This window comes from Thunnus maccoyii, chromosome 2 (genome assembly GCF_910596095.1).
Source record: "Thunnus maccoyii chromosome 2, fThuMac1.1, whole genome shotgun sequence".
Taxonomy (NCBI): Eukaryota; Metazoa; Chordata; class Actinopteri; order Scombriformes; family Scombridae; genus Thunnus; species Thunnus maccoyii.
The window spans coordinates 5,281,857-5,297,583 of record NC_056534.1 but is presented as its reverse complement, the minus strand read 5'-3'; the positions used below and the strand labels follow the sequence as shown (position 1 = coordinate 5,297,583).

General features: G+C 39.5%; 1 protein-coding gene across 1 annotated transcript in view; it reads right to left on the bottom strand.

Annotated features, from left to right (window-relative positions):
* The window catches only part of LOC121912802 (slit homolog 1 protein-like), a 68,922-nt gene that overhangs the window by 41,708 nt on the left and 11,487 nt on the right, over positions 1-15,727 (bottom strand). Inside the window, exons 4-11 of the mRNA XM_042435246.1 lie at positions 6,149-6,220; positions 5,804-5,875; positions 5,525-5,596; positions 4,965-5,128; positions 4,728-4,875; positions 4,074-4,145; positions 1,412-1,483; positions 805-876 (exon numbers count right to left, since the gene is read on the bottom strand). Coding sequence (XP_042291180.1) covers positions 805-876; positions 1,412-1,483; positions 4,074-4,145; positions 4,728-4,875; positions 4,965-5,128; positions 5,525-5,596; positions 5,804-5,875; positions 6,149-6,220 — 744 coding nt within the window. The remainder of the gene's footprint in view (positions 1-804; positions 877-1,411; positions 1,484-4,073; positions 4,146-4,727; positions 4,876-4,964; positions 5,129-5,524; positions 5,597-5,803; positions 5,876-6,148; positions 6,221-15,727) is intronic.

The following is a 15,727-nucleotide window of genomic DNA, read 5'->3' as shown; positions in this document are numbered from 1 at the left end:
AAGCAGCTAGATGACAAGATCAGTCAGTACTAGAATTAAAATGAAAAAAAAAACATCTTCTGAAAATCAGTTCAGCCCTCACCAGATATTGAATCAATCAACAATGTGGAGTCCTCAGATGATGATGTGACTCACTTTCTCACAAAAATCCCAAACCTTGTGGTATAGATTCAAACTAAATGATGACTCTGCAACTACATGCTGTATTCCTTCCCTAAAACTTGATATTTCCACTAGAGCCACTGTGTTTTCCATGTTTAAAAATTACACACAAAATTCATCGAGGTGGTTCACTTGTTCTACCAGGTGTAGATTGGACTCATGTTGATTTACTATAAAATTGGTGTAGTCCAAGTGTTCCTTTCATTCTTTGTCTCTGTGGGAGATCTGCAGTATTTTTTGACACTACCACTGGGAGTCGCCAATGTCAGAAATGTCCTAATCCTACACATGATGACTTAAAATGACTGCTGAGTCACATATATTGATGAAAAAATTACAAAACTTCATCCTGACACAATTATTACATGTGCAAATGCACTGCATGGTAAATAAATAGATATGACAGTGTTATCTAAAAAGTAACACCACAGGAAGTGATGAGAAACAGATTTACATCATCTTGACTTGGCAGAAACGGTGCAGACGTGTTAGTTTCCATCCAACAGTTTAACACTTTATTGGCGCTTCGGAGCCATTTGACAAATGAAAGTCATTTGTATAAATCCTCAGCGGAGTGTGAGCCACTCAGACAGTGTAAATGTCAACTCAGATAAATATATATGTGTTGTGGTTTGGACTTACAGCAGCTCCAGAGAGGCCAGGCCATCAAACACTCCGCTGGGCAGCTCAGTGATCTTATTACCATACAGAACCCTGCACACACACACACAAAACTGCTTGAATTTATCCTCTTACACTATGATGCAGCTCTGGATCCATACAGATATAAAACTCCTTGACATTTTCTACTATTAAAACAACAAATATTAAGGATGGTGCACATTTCACATTTATTTTCCTTAAAAGACCCTGCATTTACATATATTTTGTGCACATACATATCTCCACACACAATCCACAAACAGGACCAAGCACACTCATGCCAGATACATATATGTGCTATGCATATAAACACTGACATACCCACAGGCCACCCGCTGTGATTGTTTGTAAAGTCCTGATATTTCATAAGGAATCTGTTTACAGAGAGCAGGCGCCACTTTTGCATTATTCATACAAGCAGACGCACAAACACACACATGCGGTGGAAACATATGGAGGTATAGACGGGCATAATACAGACATATGTAAACACATATTGGTAGAGGCACTTTAACAACACTCCAACAGTTCATTCACACACACACACACACACACACACACTCAGATATATATATGTGTTACTCACAGTGAGTTGAGAGCTCGGAGGCCGTGAAAAGCATCAGGAGCAATCTCGGATATCTGGTTGTTACTCAGGTCTCTGGGAAACAAACGGAAAAAAGAAATACACAAAGACAAACACACAAATTTTACTCACTCAGCAAGAAATACTGACTCTCTCTGAAGTTTCAAAACTGCTACTGTTTGTTTGCTCTACATATGTGACGATCTGAGACCCCCAAAAGACCAAAACTAACTATGTTTGGGCAGTTTTCATCAGCCTGTAAAGTCTGAATGTCACAAATGTTACCACTGGCTGTTTAAGTGAAACCTTTTGGTGGTAAATAACAGTTTCATGACTGAAGAAACTGTTTGACTTCATCCCATGTGCATAGAATTATAGCATTTCCTTGCCAGTAAATGATCAAACTGGTATATACATGTACGCAAAAATACTTGAGGAGGTGACCCGATGTACCAAAAATAACGAGAAAGCCGCAGTGCTTCTTGAATTGGCGTTTCCTTTTTTGTAAAGCTCTTCCTGATTAAATGTGAACTTTGAAAGTCAGATTTTAAGGCATAAAAGCCTTAAAAGTCTAATATTCTCTGCATTTCTTTTTTTGTGGGTGTTGATTTGAAAAAGCAGATTTCTCTCTTTTCTGTTTCATCTACGTGACACACATAACATGTTTGAGACATGTCATACAAAAATAGATGCTTTATGTCTACATTTGAGTTGCAGTAAAGTGTACAAGCTTCCTTCAGTACACTTGATGTGATCTGTATCATAGTAAATCAGGTCTGAGACTAGTAAAGCACCCCCAAATCTGCAGTATAATAACTAATATATCTCGGAAATATCATGACATGACACCATATAGTCGTCGGTCACAGCAGACCACTAGAACAATAAAACTGATAGGGAGGGTGAAGATACAGTACATGTTTTAGGGCTGCATTTTTACTTTATGTAACATTTCCATGTACGACTCTCTGGGGTCAAACATACATGAATGGTTTTATTGTTCATTTTCTGATCCCCAAATCACACTGAATCAAATAAAAAACTTTTTCTAAAAAAGTAGAAACCTCACTTCATTAGATGACTGAACTGGAAGTGAGCTTGACACTAACTTTTTTTTATGTGAAAGGCAGAGCAAACTGTTCTGCTAGCCAAGTTGAAGTTTTAACATCTATGGTTTGTTCTGGCCGGCCAAACCACAACATGTTAGATGATAAAATCCTTGTACTTCTGCCACATCTCAGTCGCTCAACTGTCATGATAAATTGTAAGACAAACCACTTAAACCAGACTGTTAATGTAATCAACCCTCCTCTTTGGGCTTGGGATGGTCTCACAGTGATGATGTAAGAAAGAGGAAGGGGGGGGGGGGTTGAGAGGAAAAGGAAAACCACAAAGAGACAAAGATGGAGAGAGAGGATGTCAGAGGATGGAAATGGGCAGAAGAAGAGAGAAAGAAAGAAGCACTGAGAGTGGACAGAACACAAAGCAAGCAAGAAAGAAAAGGGGTAGAAAGTCAAGAAGCCAGTATTATTGTTTCACAACTCCAGATTTTAAACATATGCACTAGATCATAGTGATATGCACTTCATTCATCAAGCGAGACCCTTAAAATGCCTCTGATGGGGACTATATCTACTCGCTGGCTGACATAAATCAAGCGCTCCTCCATGCTGGAAATCCACTGGGGCTGTTTGTTATGTCAAGCAGGAAAACCACAGCTCGGTGAACAGAAGAGACGGAGGAAGAGGAGAGTAATCCGGTTGGCAGATCGGGGTTTAAAACATTAACATTTTCTCAGAGGCATTGCCCCTCTGGAGGCAGAAATACTGTCATCTCATTGGTTGAGATAAACCTTAACCACAGCTACAGTAGATGGTGTCAGCCTAGCTTACTGTCCAAGTTCAAGCTACCTCCTATGAAGAAAAATGTATGTTTAATCACCTGATGTCATAATAATGATAATTACACAGCAGATCATAGAAGCTGAAGGAAATATTTTAGTTTTCAGCAAAAAAGTCTTAAATAAATATATCTTAATCTAAAACAAATCCGTGTTCACAAGCATAAACACTTGAGTATGTGATCTAATCATTTGATGCAGAAAATTAATCTGCCATAAAAAGGAAAAGCTGTCACCTGAAAACACTGTCCAAATATGGATTTCAATTACAAAACTCCCCAAGACTCATAAAAATGTACAAAATCTTGACTGGGATTTAAAATTATTTCCTTATTAAAAATCAAAATTATGGACTTCTCATCATTCCTTCTTCCATCCATCCATCCATCTATCCATCATCCATCCATCCATCCATCCATCATTCATCCATCCATCCATCCATCCATCCATCCATCCATCCATCCATCCATCCATCTATTTTCTGCCACTTTCTGGTTACAGCTTGATTCCAGCACCCTCATCTGAGGTTCCCAGACAGATGGGATTTCTGATCCTTCATGTGTGCTCTGACTCTCTCAATTTTCTTTATCTCGACACAGGTAAAGTCTCACTCTGTTACATTAAAAGATCAAACATGGGAAAAGAAATTACATTTATTCAAAATGTTTCTTTAATCTGAACTTATATATTTATAACTTATTTATTTATGAGCATTTATCTCTCAAACTGTATTCAGACGAGTTAGTCTGTCTATAGAGGACTCACATTCGACGAAGCTTCTTGTAGGAGGTAAAAGCACCCGGAGGAACCGACTTGATACCATTCTGCTCCAGACGACTAGAGAGAGAGAGAGAGAGAGAGAGAGAGAGAGAGAGAGAGAGAGAGAGAGAGACACGTTAATAATTTGCCTCCTGTAGGTCATTACACACCACAGCTCAGCTGCCAGCTGGATGTTATTTCCATCAACAGGCTTGTCTGCAGTTCCTATTCAGAATACTCAAACAGTCAACGTGCAACTTTAATTCAAAGCTCTGGCCATCTGTCAACGATTATAATGTGATTCCCACTCAAACTGAAACTGAAAATGCTTAATATCTTACAAAATGTGGGTGATGCTTTTCCACTGTGAAATCAGGTTACTCTCATACAGTAGGTTACAGTAACCAGGTTTATTGTTTAAATCTCACTGGGGAAAGCAAACTTTTTTTACCTGTACATGAACAGATATGTAAGATTGACAATTTGTGGTTTTATGGGGAGTTACGAGCTGGGGTTGCTGGAGTCACTGGTATAATGCCCAGCCCATTCTTTACTTTCGAGTATTTGTTATTTAGGTGATTGAGAACATAAAGCTCCTCCTGCAGTTCCAGATGAGATGTAAACTGTGGATGTAGAGCTCTTTCCTTTTGGTAAACTCACATCTCAGTCATGGCCTCAGGGAGGTGGGCGGGGATGGCGGTGAGGCCCCTCCCTCGACAGTCCACAATGTTGTTGCTGCAGGAGCACATCGGAGGACAGGAGCCAGACGCCAGGCTGCATGGCTGAACGAAGGCACTGCCGCCGTGGCCTACAAGCAAACGAGAAAAACCGTTCCAACTTCTGCTCTATCAGCCTCTATGCCTCTATGGACTCGTTGACTGAATTAGACTGCTGTACCTGAGCAGGCGAAGTCGCTCTTGCGCAGCTCGGCGAGGTTGAGGCCCCTCAGGGCGGGAGGGGAGCTGCACTGGGTGTAGAGGCCTAATGACGGCCGCTGCCGCAACCATGGAGACAACCAGGCCAGGTGACAGTCACAACGCAGAGAGTTAGAGTGGAGACGACTGGGAAAAGAGGGAGGAGGAAGAGGAGGAAGTAGGGAGAGAAAGAGAGGAAATCAGGAAAGGAAGAGGAAGGAAATGATGGATAAATTGTACAGGTAAGGAGGTAAGTAATGAAGGAGTGAAGGACAGAAAGTAGAAGGAATGGAAACAAGGAGAAGCAAGGGATGAAAGAAAGGGGAGAGCAAGGAAAGGAGGGAATAAAGAAAGGTCAAAGATAAAGACGTATAGTGAAAGGGAAGCAGAGGTCAGGTGGAAGGAAACAACAGAGCAGAAAAAAGAGAGTGAAGAGAGTAAACATAAGGGGAGGAGGGAAATGGGAAAAAGCAAATATTGTTAAGTGTCTTTCTTTGGTTTGAAAGCCAGAATCAACATAGTGAGAAGGGATGAAGGACTCACAAGGTACGGAGCTTCGGCATGTGGTTGAAACTGGAAACAGGAATACTGCTGATGTTGTTGTTGTTGAGCGTGCTGGGAGAGAGAGAGAAAACAACAAGGAGAAGGAGGAAGAAAACAAGGAGAAATTATTGCAGAAAGCAGAGTGAAAATATCTATTAATTAATCAGATGCCTGAATAAAAGTAAAGCTAAGATATTTTGTATTTCCTCCAAAGCACAAGAGCAGGAAATGTCTGCGTTGATCCCCCGGAGGGATTCTTCCGTTTGTCTGAATACTCACAGTACTTCCAGAGATCGCAGAGCTCGAAACGCCCCCTCCTCAATACAGCTGATATGGTTCTTATCCAGCTGACTGGTAACAAATAGAAAATGAGATTAAATCCGGTTAATTAATCAATTACACAACCAATCAACACATTAGTCTTTATCTACAGTACGCAGCTTCTTTCATGCATCTTAGTGCAGTTCAAACGTAGTGAAGCTTCTTACATGAGCGTTCCTATATTTCTTTTTATAAACATTGAATTGTTATCTACACTGTATTCCTTTATTTTCTTTTATCTACATTGTGCTTTGTATGTATACGTGTGTGTTTTTGTGTGTGTGTATCTGTGTTTTCACACACAGGTTTTTGAGATCCGTGGCTCCTCTGAAGGCTCTCCTCGGGATGGCCTGGATGCCGTTTTCACTCAAGTCCCTGAAAAGAGAAAAAGAAAGAAAAAAAAGACTGGTTGTTGAGAGATACTGATTTTATTTAAAGCTGACGGATTTCATGTATTTAAATTTAGCACATAGAAGCACACCTTTGACCCTCGGCAAAGCACAAATAGTGGGTTTTATACGAATATTTGTTTCATACAAATATTTTAAAAATTATTTGTCAAATACCAGTTTACAAGTCGGTTACATCGTTATCTCAGTCTCTCTCCTCTGCTCCACTGTTACATCTACCAGGGATTCTCCATAACCTGTTGTTCCCCTTCTCCTTTCCACAAAGTTAGGTTGTAAAAAATAGGCAATAAATGAAACGTGCAAAGCAAGAATCATCTTTGAAGTTCTACTACATGTTACATGGTGTACTGTCTCTGTGTTATGGGTGTATAAATAGGTAGAGGTCAATTTCCAATGAGGTGATGAGTAAAGTTTTAGCTCAGTAGTCAGCGCAGTCGTCTATGATCTCGGAGACTCCAGTTCAAGACCCGATGTGGGGACCTCCTTCACAAGGTAGTTTATTCATGAACACTTATTGTAACACTTTAATTTTCTAAAATTAAAAGCGTAATATATACAAAAACTGGATTTTTAAGCCTCTTTCCACTTTTATTCAAATACAAATACAAATACAAATAATTTTGCTGCCTCAACAAATACAAATACAAATACTGGGCTCTCTGCACATCCCTAACTCATACTCAATATGCCGAACGGTCGACACGCAAAAAACACATTTTCTTATTTTAATGAACTGCCTCAGTTGTTTTATTTATGTAATGTGACTATTAAATGATGCTTTGGCAATATATTGCTAATACCATTAAAGCACACTGACAATATGAAAGTCTCCATATCTTCTCCATCTGTTGAAGCCAGATGACTTACTGGGAATGAGATGAATTTGTATGTGAAGCAAAATAAACATTTAAAACAGTCTGGGAAAAAAGAAACTGCAGATAAAGCGTTCAAAGTGTGTGTTTATTTACAGCAGTGTAAAAATTAATGTGCGGTGGTGTTTTGGACCTCCCTGCTGTTAAACACACACTTCATCCATTATCAGTCTAGTGACGTTCAGGCTGATCCGCACCATTACCAGCTAGTTTCATAGCAATCTAAACACCGGTTCCTCTTTATCTTAATGTTGTTTTTCCCTTCAGCCTGGAGGGGTCTGCAGCCCGACCAGAAGTCAGAGCGCTCAGACACCAGAAAGGGTCACATGTGCTACAACAGGCTGGTCTGCACATAAAGGAAGAGAAGAAGAAGGATAGAAGTGGAGAAAGAGAGATAGACAGTGTAGGAAAGGACAGATGAATGCGTGTAAAATCTCTGAAATGATCAAATTTGTTTAACCAGCCAGGCTGCAACATAACCCTGCGTGTACGTGTGTGCTTGTGTGTCAGACAGACCACAGAGGAGGATGTACATAATCTCTGGTTGCCCTGGAGGACCTCAGACACACTCCATTAACGTCAGGGTCAAACCAGAGAGCTCGACAGCAGAGGAAACACCCACTTACACTGACCTACACTACTGATATAATTAATATATGTACTGTTTCACATCCAGGCTCAAAGTGATCTCTTTGTTGCAGTTGAGCTGCATAAATTTGCTCAACTGAATGTAGCTCTGAATATTAAAACATAACATATAATGTCTTCATAGGGTAAGTTATAATTTCTGACACACAAAAAAATATTTATAAAATGTTTGTTTACTGCTTATAAATGCTTAATAAAGGGACTTAAAGTAAAGTGCTACCACAGTATCTCTACATATGGCCTTTCCTCTGGTGCCACCGACTGTACAAACATTACTTTATTTGCACCACTTGAGGTAAGAATGTTTTCTAACTACACACAGAGGTGCAGACCAGTGTGAGTTTCAGTACATGTCCATTAAAATTATATCATACAATTCTTGTCCAATATACATTATTATAAAAAGCATGGTATTTTGGAGGAGACTTGTACAATGTGTTTAATTTTTCATCCATTTCCTCCATCGTTTTACCTAAAAATATGTACTGTGCATGACAGTCTTACACGCCGCTACCATGGCTATAACTTTCAGTCTTCTTTCAATATGCACTGAATAGGTCTGTCAGAGTTCAGTCAATCCAAGCACTCAGTCTTCTGTCAGTTACAGCTCTGTCTCTGTCTAAGTTTCAGTGGTTAACCAGCAGTTTCCTCTGTGTGGCTGAACCAGAGGAAGTATCACGAAGAGGTCAGCGGCGAACAGCAGCAAAACACCCTGAAAAGAGAAAGCATCACCACGACAGAACCAGATAAAACAAGATGAAACGAGACTTAACTAAACTGAGCAGTGTGTGAGACATGAAACGCCCAGTGGAGGAGGTGATGAGGGATATACGGAGTGACAGAAAGGTCAAAAAGGAGGATAGATAGACAGTCAACAACTATGAAGGTGGTACATGACAGAGAGGGTAATACAGACATAAATAAGAACATAAATTAAAAGTGTAAGATGTAAGGAAGGAGGTGTTTCAGCATCCTATTAGGACTCCTCCCTGTGAAGGTATTTTGGACACCGAGAGGAGACACTGGAGAAAGACCCAGAACACACTTGTATGTTTATATATCCCATCTGGTCTGAGGACAACCTTGGATCCTCCAGGAGGAGCTGCAGGACGGGTCTCAAGAAAGGGATGTCTGTGCTACTCTGCTTCATCCCTGTCGCCTAAACCCAAATGAACAGCATAAAACGGATGTATTGATGACTAGAATTAGGAGAGAGAAAGGGAAAATAAGGAGAAGTAGAAATATACGGGAAATAACAGAAAGAGAAAGAGAGACAGAGAGAAAGAGAGAAGAAACAAACCAGCAACAAGGCCGTGTAGATGAGAAGAGCTGGCGCAGAAGAGAAGGATTGTTATGACGATAGAGACAGAGAGAGAGATGGAGGCTTGATAGAAAGTGACAGAAGAGAAATGAGAGTTGTGCAGAGTTTTTTCTGCTTTGTTTCAAAGAGAGCTCAAGACCAGTGAACCAAACTAACCCTTTCTTTTTGTCTGTCTGTCCCTCTCTGTTCTGTTCCAGTAAGCTTTACATGCACTCGTGGATATGAGAAGCAGAAAAACCAATATTGTCAAAGGATTTCAGTTCTGTTTGTCACAACTAATTTATTCCTCTGCAGTTCCAATGAAGACCAAAACAGAGCTCAGCTAGCAAATACTACCGTCAGCATCAAATAAAGAAGATAAAACCTTGTAGATATGATGTAAATCAACAGTGGTTTTAAAGAATGAACTCTGGTCTTTTCGGGAAACACAGCTGGATGTTTTAGAGAATGTGCTTTCAAATTTCCAGTTTGAATATGAATCAGCAGTTCAATTGAACAATGACATGCAGTAGCTTTGGAAAAAAGTAAAATAAGATGTGATTTCTAGTCTCAGGAAGTTATAAGTTCATACAAAGGGTTTTCTCCCCCGGGAAGGAGGAAACAATTGAGAGGTAACAACATAATCAGGTCATAAATGTAACTTAATGTTACTTCATCTATTAAAAACCTGAACTGAAGGATTTCCAAAATATTAACTTCTTTCATTGTGAGTGGAGCAATTTCCTGTGACAGCAGGGAGAATGAATATGTATGTATGTGGTGGAGCACAGAACATACAGGGCAGGAAGACTAGATTAGCTTGTGAATAACATGAATGTTCATCAGCTCATCATGTGTTTTTTTTTTTCCTGAGAGATTAAGCAGTGTCCAGCATGGAATACAGTCTGGTGGATGGTAGTATGTATCCTAGCTCTGTTGACAACGATGTAAGTTACGAGCAACCGTAATTCACAGAAGTGCTGATAATACATAAAAAACAGTTTAGAATGTGTCTGGCAATAAATGCAGATACTACTAGTGGTAACTGTGCCAAAAATGAACCCGGTGATGAGAGATAGTTTGCTAAACTTAGTTTTAATTAACAGGGGTATAGGTGACACTAACACTAACCTTAGTTTACATTGCAGCAGTCACCCTGCTCACAGTAAGATATTGAATCGCAGCAACAATCAGTAATGAGGCTTTAGAGTCACAGTTTCATGTTTAAAGCAGAAGTGAAACCGCGGTCATTCTGTGGTCAGTGCAGTCAGCTGTAATATTCATTCCTGGAAGTAAAAGTATCTGTTTTACAGCTGCAACAATTAGCACAGTAATTGATTTAGTTGATCAACTCAATTCAAAGACAACGTGACAATAGAATGAGAACAACCATAAACCAGGTGAAAGGGTGAAGTGAAAACACACCTGATTAATGAGATATCAGGGTGCAAAAACAAACAATCTAACAGGATAATTAGAAGGTGAAGCAGCTCACACAGTGGTATCAAGACAACTCATGTTCACACACACACGCCACACAGGTTTACTTAAGTCAAATTTGGGGTATTAACATAGACATACCCTAACCATAACCACCTTTACCCTAACCATAACCACTACCTACCTAACCCTAACCCTAACCATAACCCTAAACCTAACCATAACCCTAATCCTAACCCTAACCCTAACCATAACCACTACCTGTCTAACCCTAACCCTAACCATAACCCTAACCCTTACCCTAACCTTAATCACTGACCCAAAAATCAGCGTTTTACCAATTGTGGACACGGATTTTGTCCCTAGTTGCACAAGCTGTCCCCAATCACCTGGTCTTAAGTCTTGTGTGTGTCCCTGACTGAAGTCATACCACACACACACACACACACACACACACACTCACAATATTAAAGATGCTTTCCCATCCGGTTGTCAAGATATCTGTTGCCAGGACACGAGAAGGCTGGATATGATGTTTACTGGAGGGAAACACAGACTGGTCACAGCTGGACGTGTTAGTGTGTGCGTGTGGACAGTAGGTAGTCTCATAATATTTGCTCTCTCTCCTGCTATCTCCTCTATTCATTTTCTGATCCGTTCTGTCATCCGTTGTGCCCGTGTCCATCCTCCCCTCCGTCCTTCCTCGCTCCTCTTCATCCTCTCATTGTTACGCCGTCTCTCCTGTCGTTTCAATATCCTCTTCCTCCTTTCATCCCTCCCTCCCCCGCTCACAGCGGAGGGTGAGAAAGGTAAACTTTCCCACTCGTTCTCTCGTCGCCACCTTTCTGTCCATCCATCTCTCCCAACTACAGGTCATACACGGGTTAGTTTTAGTCAAGCGATCTGATTGGCCAAAGAGGATTCAAACTGTGATGGTATTTCCCATAATGGAGAGATTTAATTGTCGTCTACCTTGTGATCCAGATGGTGACCTTTCCTGCTCTCTGCCATTAAGTTTTGTTTTTATGTTCTGTTTCTTTTCATGTTTATAGCTTCTAAGAAGAGCTGCAACTAACGATTATCCTCATTAATCCTTTAGACTATAAAATGTCAGAAAATATAAAAAAAATACCTTTATAATTTACCAAGGTGACGCCTTCAATTTCCTTGTTTTTTCTAACAGTCCAAAACCCAACTATATGACAGATAAAAGCATCAACTCCTCACATGTATGGAGCTGAAACCAAAGAATATTTGCTTATTAGTTTTCTCCTGATTGACTAATCAATTATAATTGCAGGTTTACTTTTAAGTATATTTTCTTATTATCAGAGAGAAGTGACCCATCACATGATTAAGCATCATTACTGCCCATTTATAACTGTCTTTATCTTATATTCCGTTTGCATTTAGTCACTTAATTGATTGGATGTGTAAATGCAAACAAGAAGCATTAGTGAAGAGCAAATTTATAATGATTTCTGATCAGAATAACGTCACAACAACGGTAAATGGCTGCATTTATATAGCGTTTTGATCCAAAGCACTTTACGTTTTTGCCGCTCATTCATCCATTCATTCATGCACTCACACACCAGTGGCAGCCAATTACAATGCAAGGTACTGACCTAACAATCAGGAGATATTTAGGGTTCATTATCTTGCCCGAGGACACTGCAACATGTGGACAGGAGCAGTCAGGGATCTTACCACCAACAGTGGACGTCCTTCTAAACGTCAGTCTGTTTAATTGCATCTGTTTTTATTTATTGTCATTTGGAAAACACAAACTTTGCTGTATCAGTACTAGCTTCAAAGAATGTTCCAAACTGACCAGATACTGCAAAAATCAAACATGATGACAAAGTCTGTAAGGTGTCATTGTAAAGTTTCTGAGGCATTATTTTAGAGATGCACATTTATCCAAGGTGATTAACTTGGACCAGCCATCTATAATCAGCTGCCTTAAAACAACTGGGCAGCTGATTGATATGACATTTGTACTTAATGAGCTTCCACCTCCGACTAACACACAAACACTGACCCTCTCTCTCTCTCTCCCAAACACAAACTGTATTATTTGACCTTATCCAGGCAGGTCAGCAGACAGAGTCAGAGCAACAACATAGTTAATATTTCATTGTCATAGTCTGGTCCTCTCCTCAACTCACTCTCTGTCTCTCTCACATGCACACACACACACACACTGTATCAACACCTTAAATAACTTATCATCTAACAGTAAGATACTGAGAGACAGACGACAGACAGAGGAGGAAATTGAAGTGATGATAGAGAGAGAAAGAAAAAAACCCTTTAGGAAAGGCAGCAAAAAGAGAAGAAGAAGAGCGAAGGCCAAATAAATCAAAGAGGAGATCCATCAGAGTGAAGACAGAAAAGAAAAACGGAGGAGGAGGAAAGAGAAAGTTAAACCAGATGTGTAGCACAGAACAGAAGAAATTACTGGACTGATGCAGCATCAGAATGCTGATAAATGTGGTCGACCAGGAAACCACAGTTAGGAAGGATGACCCTAAAAAGACCTGCGAGTGGCGCACACACACACACATACTGGGAACGTCCCCACAGACACACACAGACTAATACTACAGGATTAACCAGGATGTCAAAATATGTGTATGTTTTAGACATGTGTCTCTGACTCATTTTGACACTTTGACACTGATTCCTGATTGTAACAGATGTCCTGAGGGGTTTGTAGAGAGAGCAAGAGAGACTAAAAATCAAGTATTTACATGTAGAGTTGACATGATGAGTCAATTAGTCAATTAATCAACAAAAAATTAATCTGCAACTATTTTAATAGTGGTTTTATTTGCTTTGTCACAAATGATAGTAAACTGAATATCTTTGGGTTATGGACTGTTGGTCAGACAAAAAATGATATTTGAAGACATCAACTTGGGCTACAATGACCATATTAACTGACATTTTACAGACAAAACGATCAGATGAGAAAATAATCATCAAATTAAATAGATAATCATCAGTTGCAGCCCTATTTACATATTTCAAAAGGCCAAATGTAAGCAATTTCAATATATATTTGAATCCAATAACTAAAAGAAGCAAGTTAAAACAAATAAAATGTAATATTAAAGGAACATTCTGCTGAAAATTGTATTGTATTTGACTATCAAACATTCCCCTCACTCCCCTTGTAGGCTTAAAAGATGGCTCCCCTGCAGCATAATCACTTCTCCATTGTTGATCCCTAAGCTCAATATACAATTGTCGATTTGCCAATAAATCATCAAATATGCTACAGAAGGTACCTTTTAGAGCTGCCTCTTAAGACAATAGGCAGTGAATATTTGATAATAACAGATTTATTATTGGGGGGACTCCTTTAGTAAATCTCTGTAAATGATGACATAATACAAAAGTGAAAGAGCCACTTTATGGCAGCTTTGAAAAACAGACAATCCAAGAAAACAAAAAAACAACCAATTATATATAATGATAGCCAGATGCAACTATCCTGTATTAGCCAAATCAAATATGTTGTGAAGGGGAACACAATGCTACCCACTGTAAGTTGTTATTATTATTATTTTATGCATGTACATACATTTATATAACAATTACAAATCATTAAAGTTATTTTGCCAAGCAATGGGGTTCAGTTGAAGGCATAATGGAGATTCCAACGTTTCCAAAGAAAAGATACCAAATATGCCAAATTTTGGGGGAAATGCACAAAACGTCTAGAATGCAGGGGGGGGGGGGGGGGGGGATTATCGGATTTGCCGCTAGACAGTATAGCCTACAGCTTGGTGAAACTAAAATTGGGACTGAAAGGGAGAAGATTTGCCACCATGGAAGAAATCCAGGAAGAATCGCAGGGAAGCTCCAGAGACACGGTGACAAAAGATAACTGCAAGAAATGTTTCTAGCAAGCAGATGCAGAGTGTAAAAAAATGTGTTAAAAAGATGTGGAAAAATGATTTTCTACTGAAATGTGAATTTAAAGGGGGGGAAAAAAGTTAAAGGAAAAGAGGAACAGAGATGTATTATTATCTTCCTCGTGTTTTACTTCTGAGGACTACAAACATTCATTTTTCTAATTTCCCTTCAGTCTCTCTGTCGACCACAGAGCTGCAGGCAGAGGTCTCAGACAGACAAACACAGCATGTAGGGACAGAACACACACACACACATACACACACACAGTTGGCATGAACACGCAAACCCACCACACACACACATGCTAAATATTAGCCTCTCACAACATCCAGAGGAAACATGACTGCCCCTTAATTCAGCACAATCTGAGCACATCACACCACAAACACGCTACAACACACACACACACACACTTGGTAGCATATGCGTGACAAATACACATGTTCCTATTAGTACACACAAACACAAACACACCGGGTACATGTATATATTACACACACACACATACACTGAACTCTGGGAAGGGTCATGACCTGATGGCATGGGGAAGGCTGTAACCATGGCAACATGCAAAACACAGCCAGGCTGGGAGGTGAATACAGCTAATCACAGCTGGACCGATAAATCAGTCGAGACGATGTATTGGCTGATATTAGCTTATTATATATATAAATATATCCTTACTGGCGTGTATGTCGATGGCCGAAGAGCAAAACCTCCTATCTGAAAAATGCACTTTTTTGAAAAAACTAAAAAAAACCTGTTGTTTTCTTGCAGAATGCTATTTGTTAGGGATACCCAATACATAATACACTGTTTTTGGACTATATTACTATATTATGTGTTAACAATACTGTAATAACCATACAAACATACTGTAAACAATACCACATAATATAGTAATATAGTCCAAAAACAGTATTTTTATTATGTATTTTCTCAAAAAAAGTGCATTTTTCAGATAGGAGGTTTTGCTCTTCGGCCATCGATATGTCAGCTGATGAGTGACAATGAATGTCGGCACAGAAATGCCAAAGAAGAAGAAGTGCCAGCATGACATAGATTGTCCATCAGAGAGCGAAGACGTTAAATGTCTCGCTCACGTAAATGCAGTAGAAAGGGGGCGCTGTCACGCTTATCGCATTTGAATATTGTTCACTGTACAGCAGGTTCAGTCTTTGAAAATGAAATGTAAAAAGCCATTTTCATTTTCAAATTGTTCGAAAATTACATTTTAAATTTAATTGCAGCTTTAATAGTGTTTGCATAAATGGAAAATCAGGTT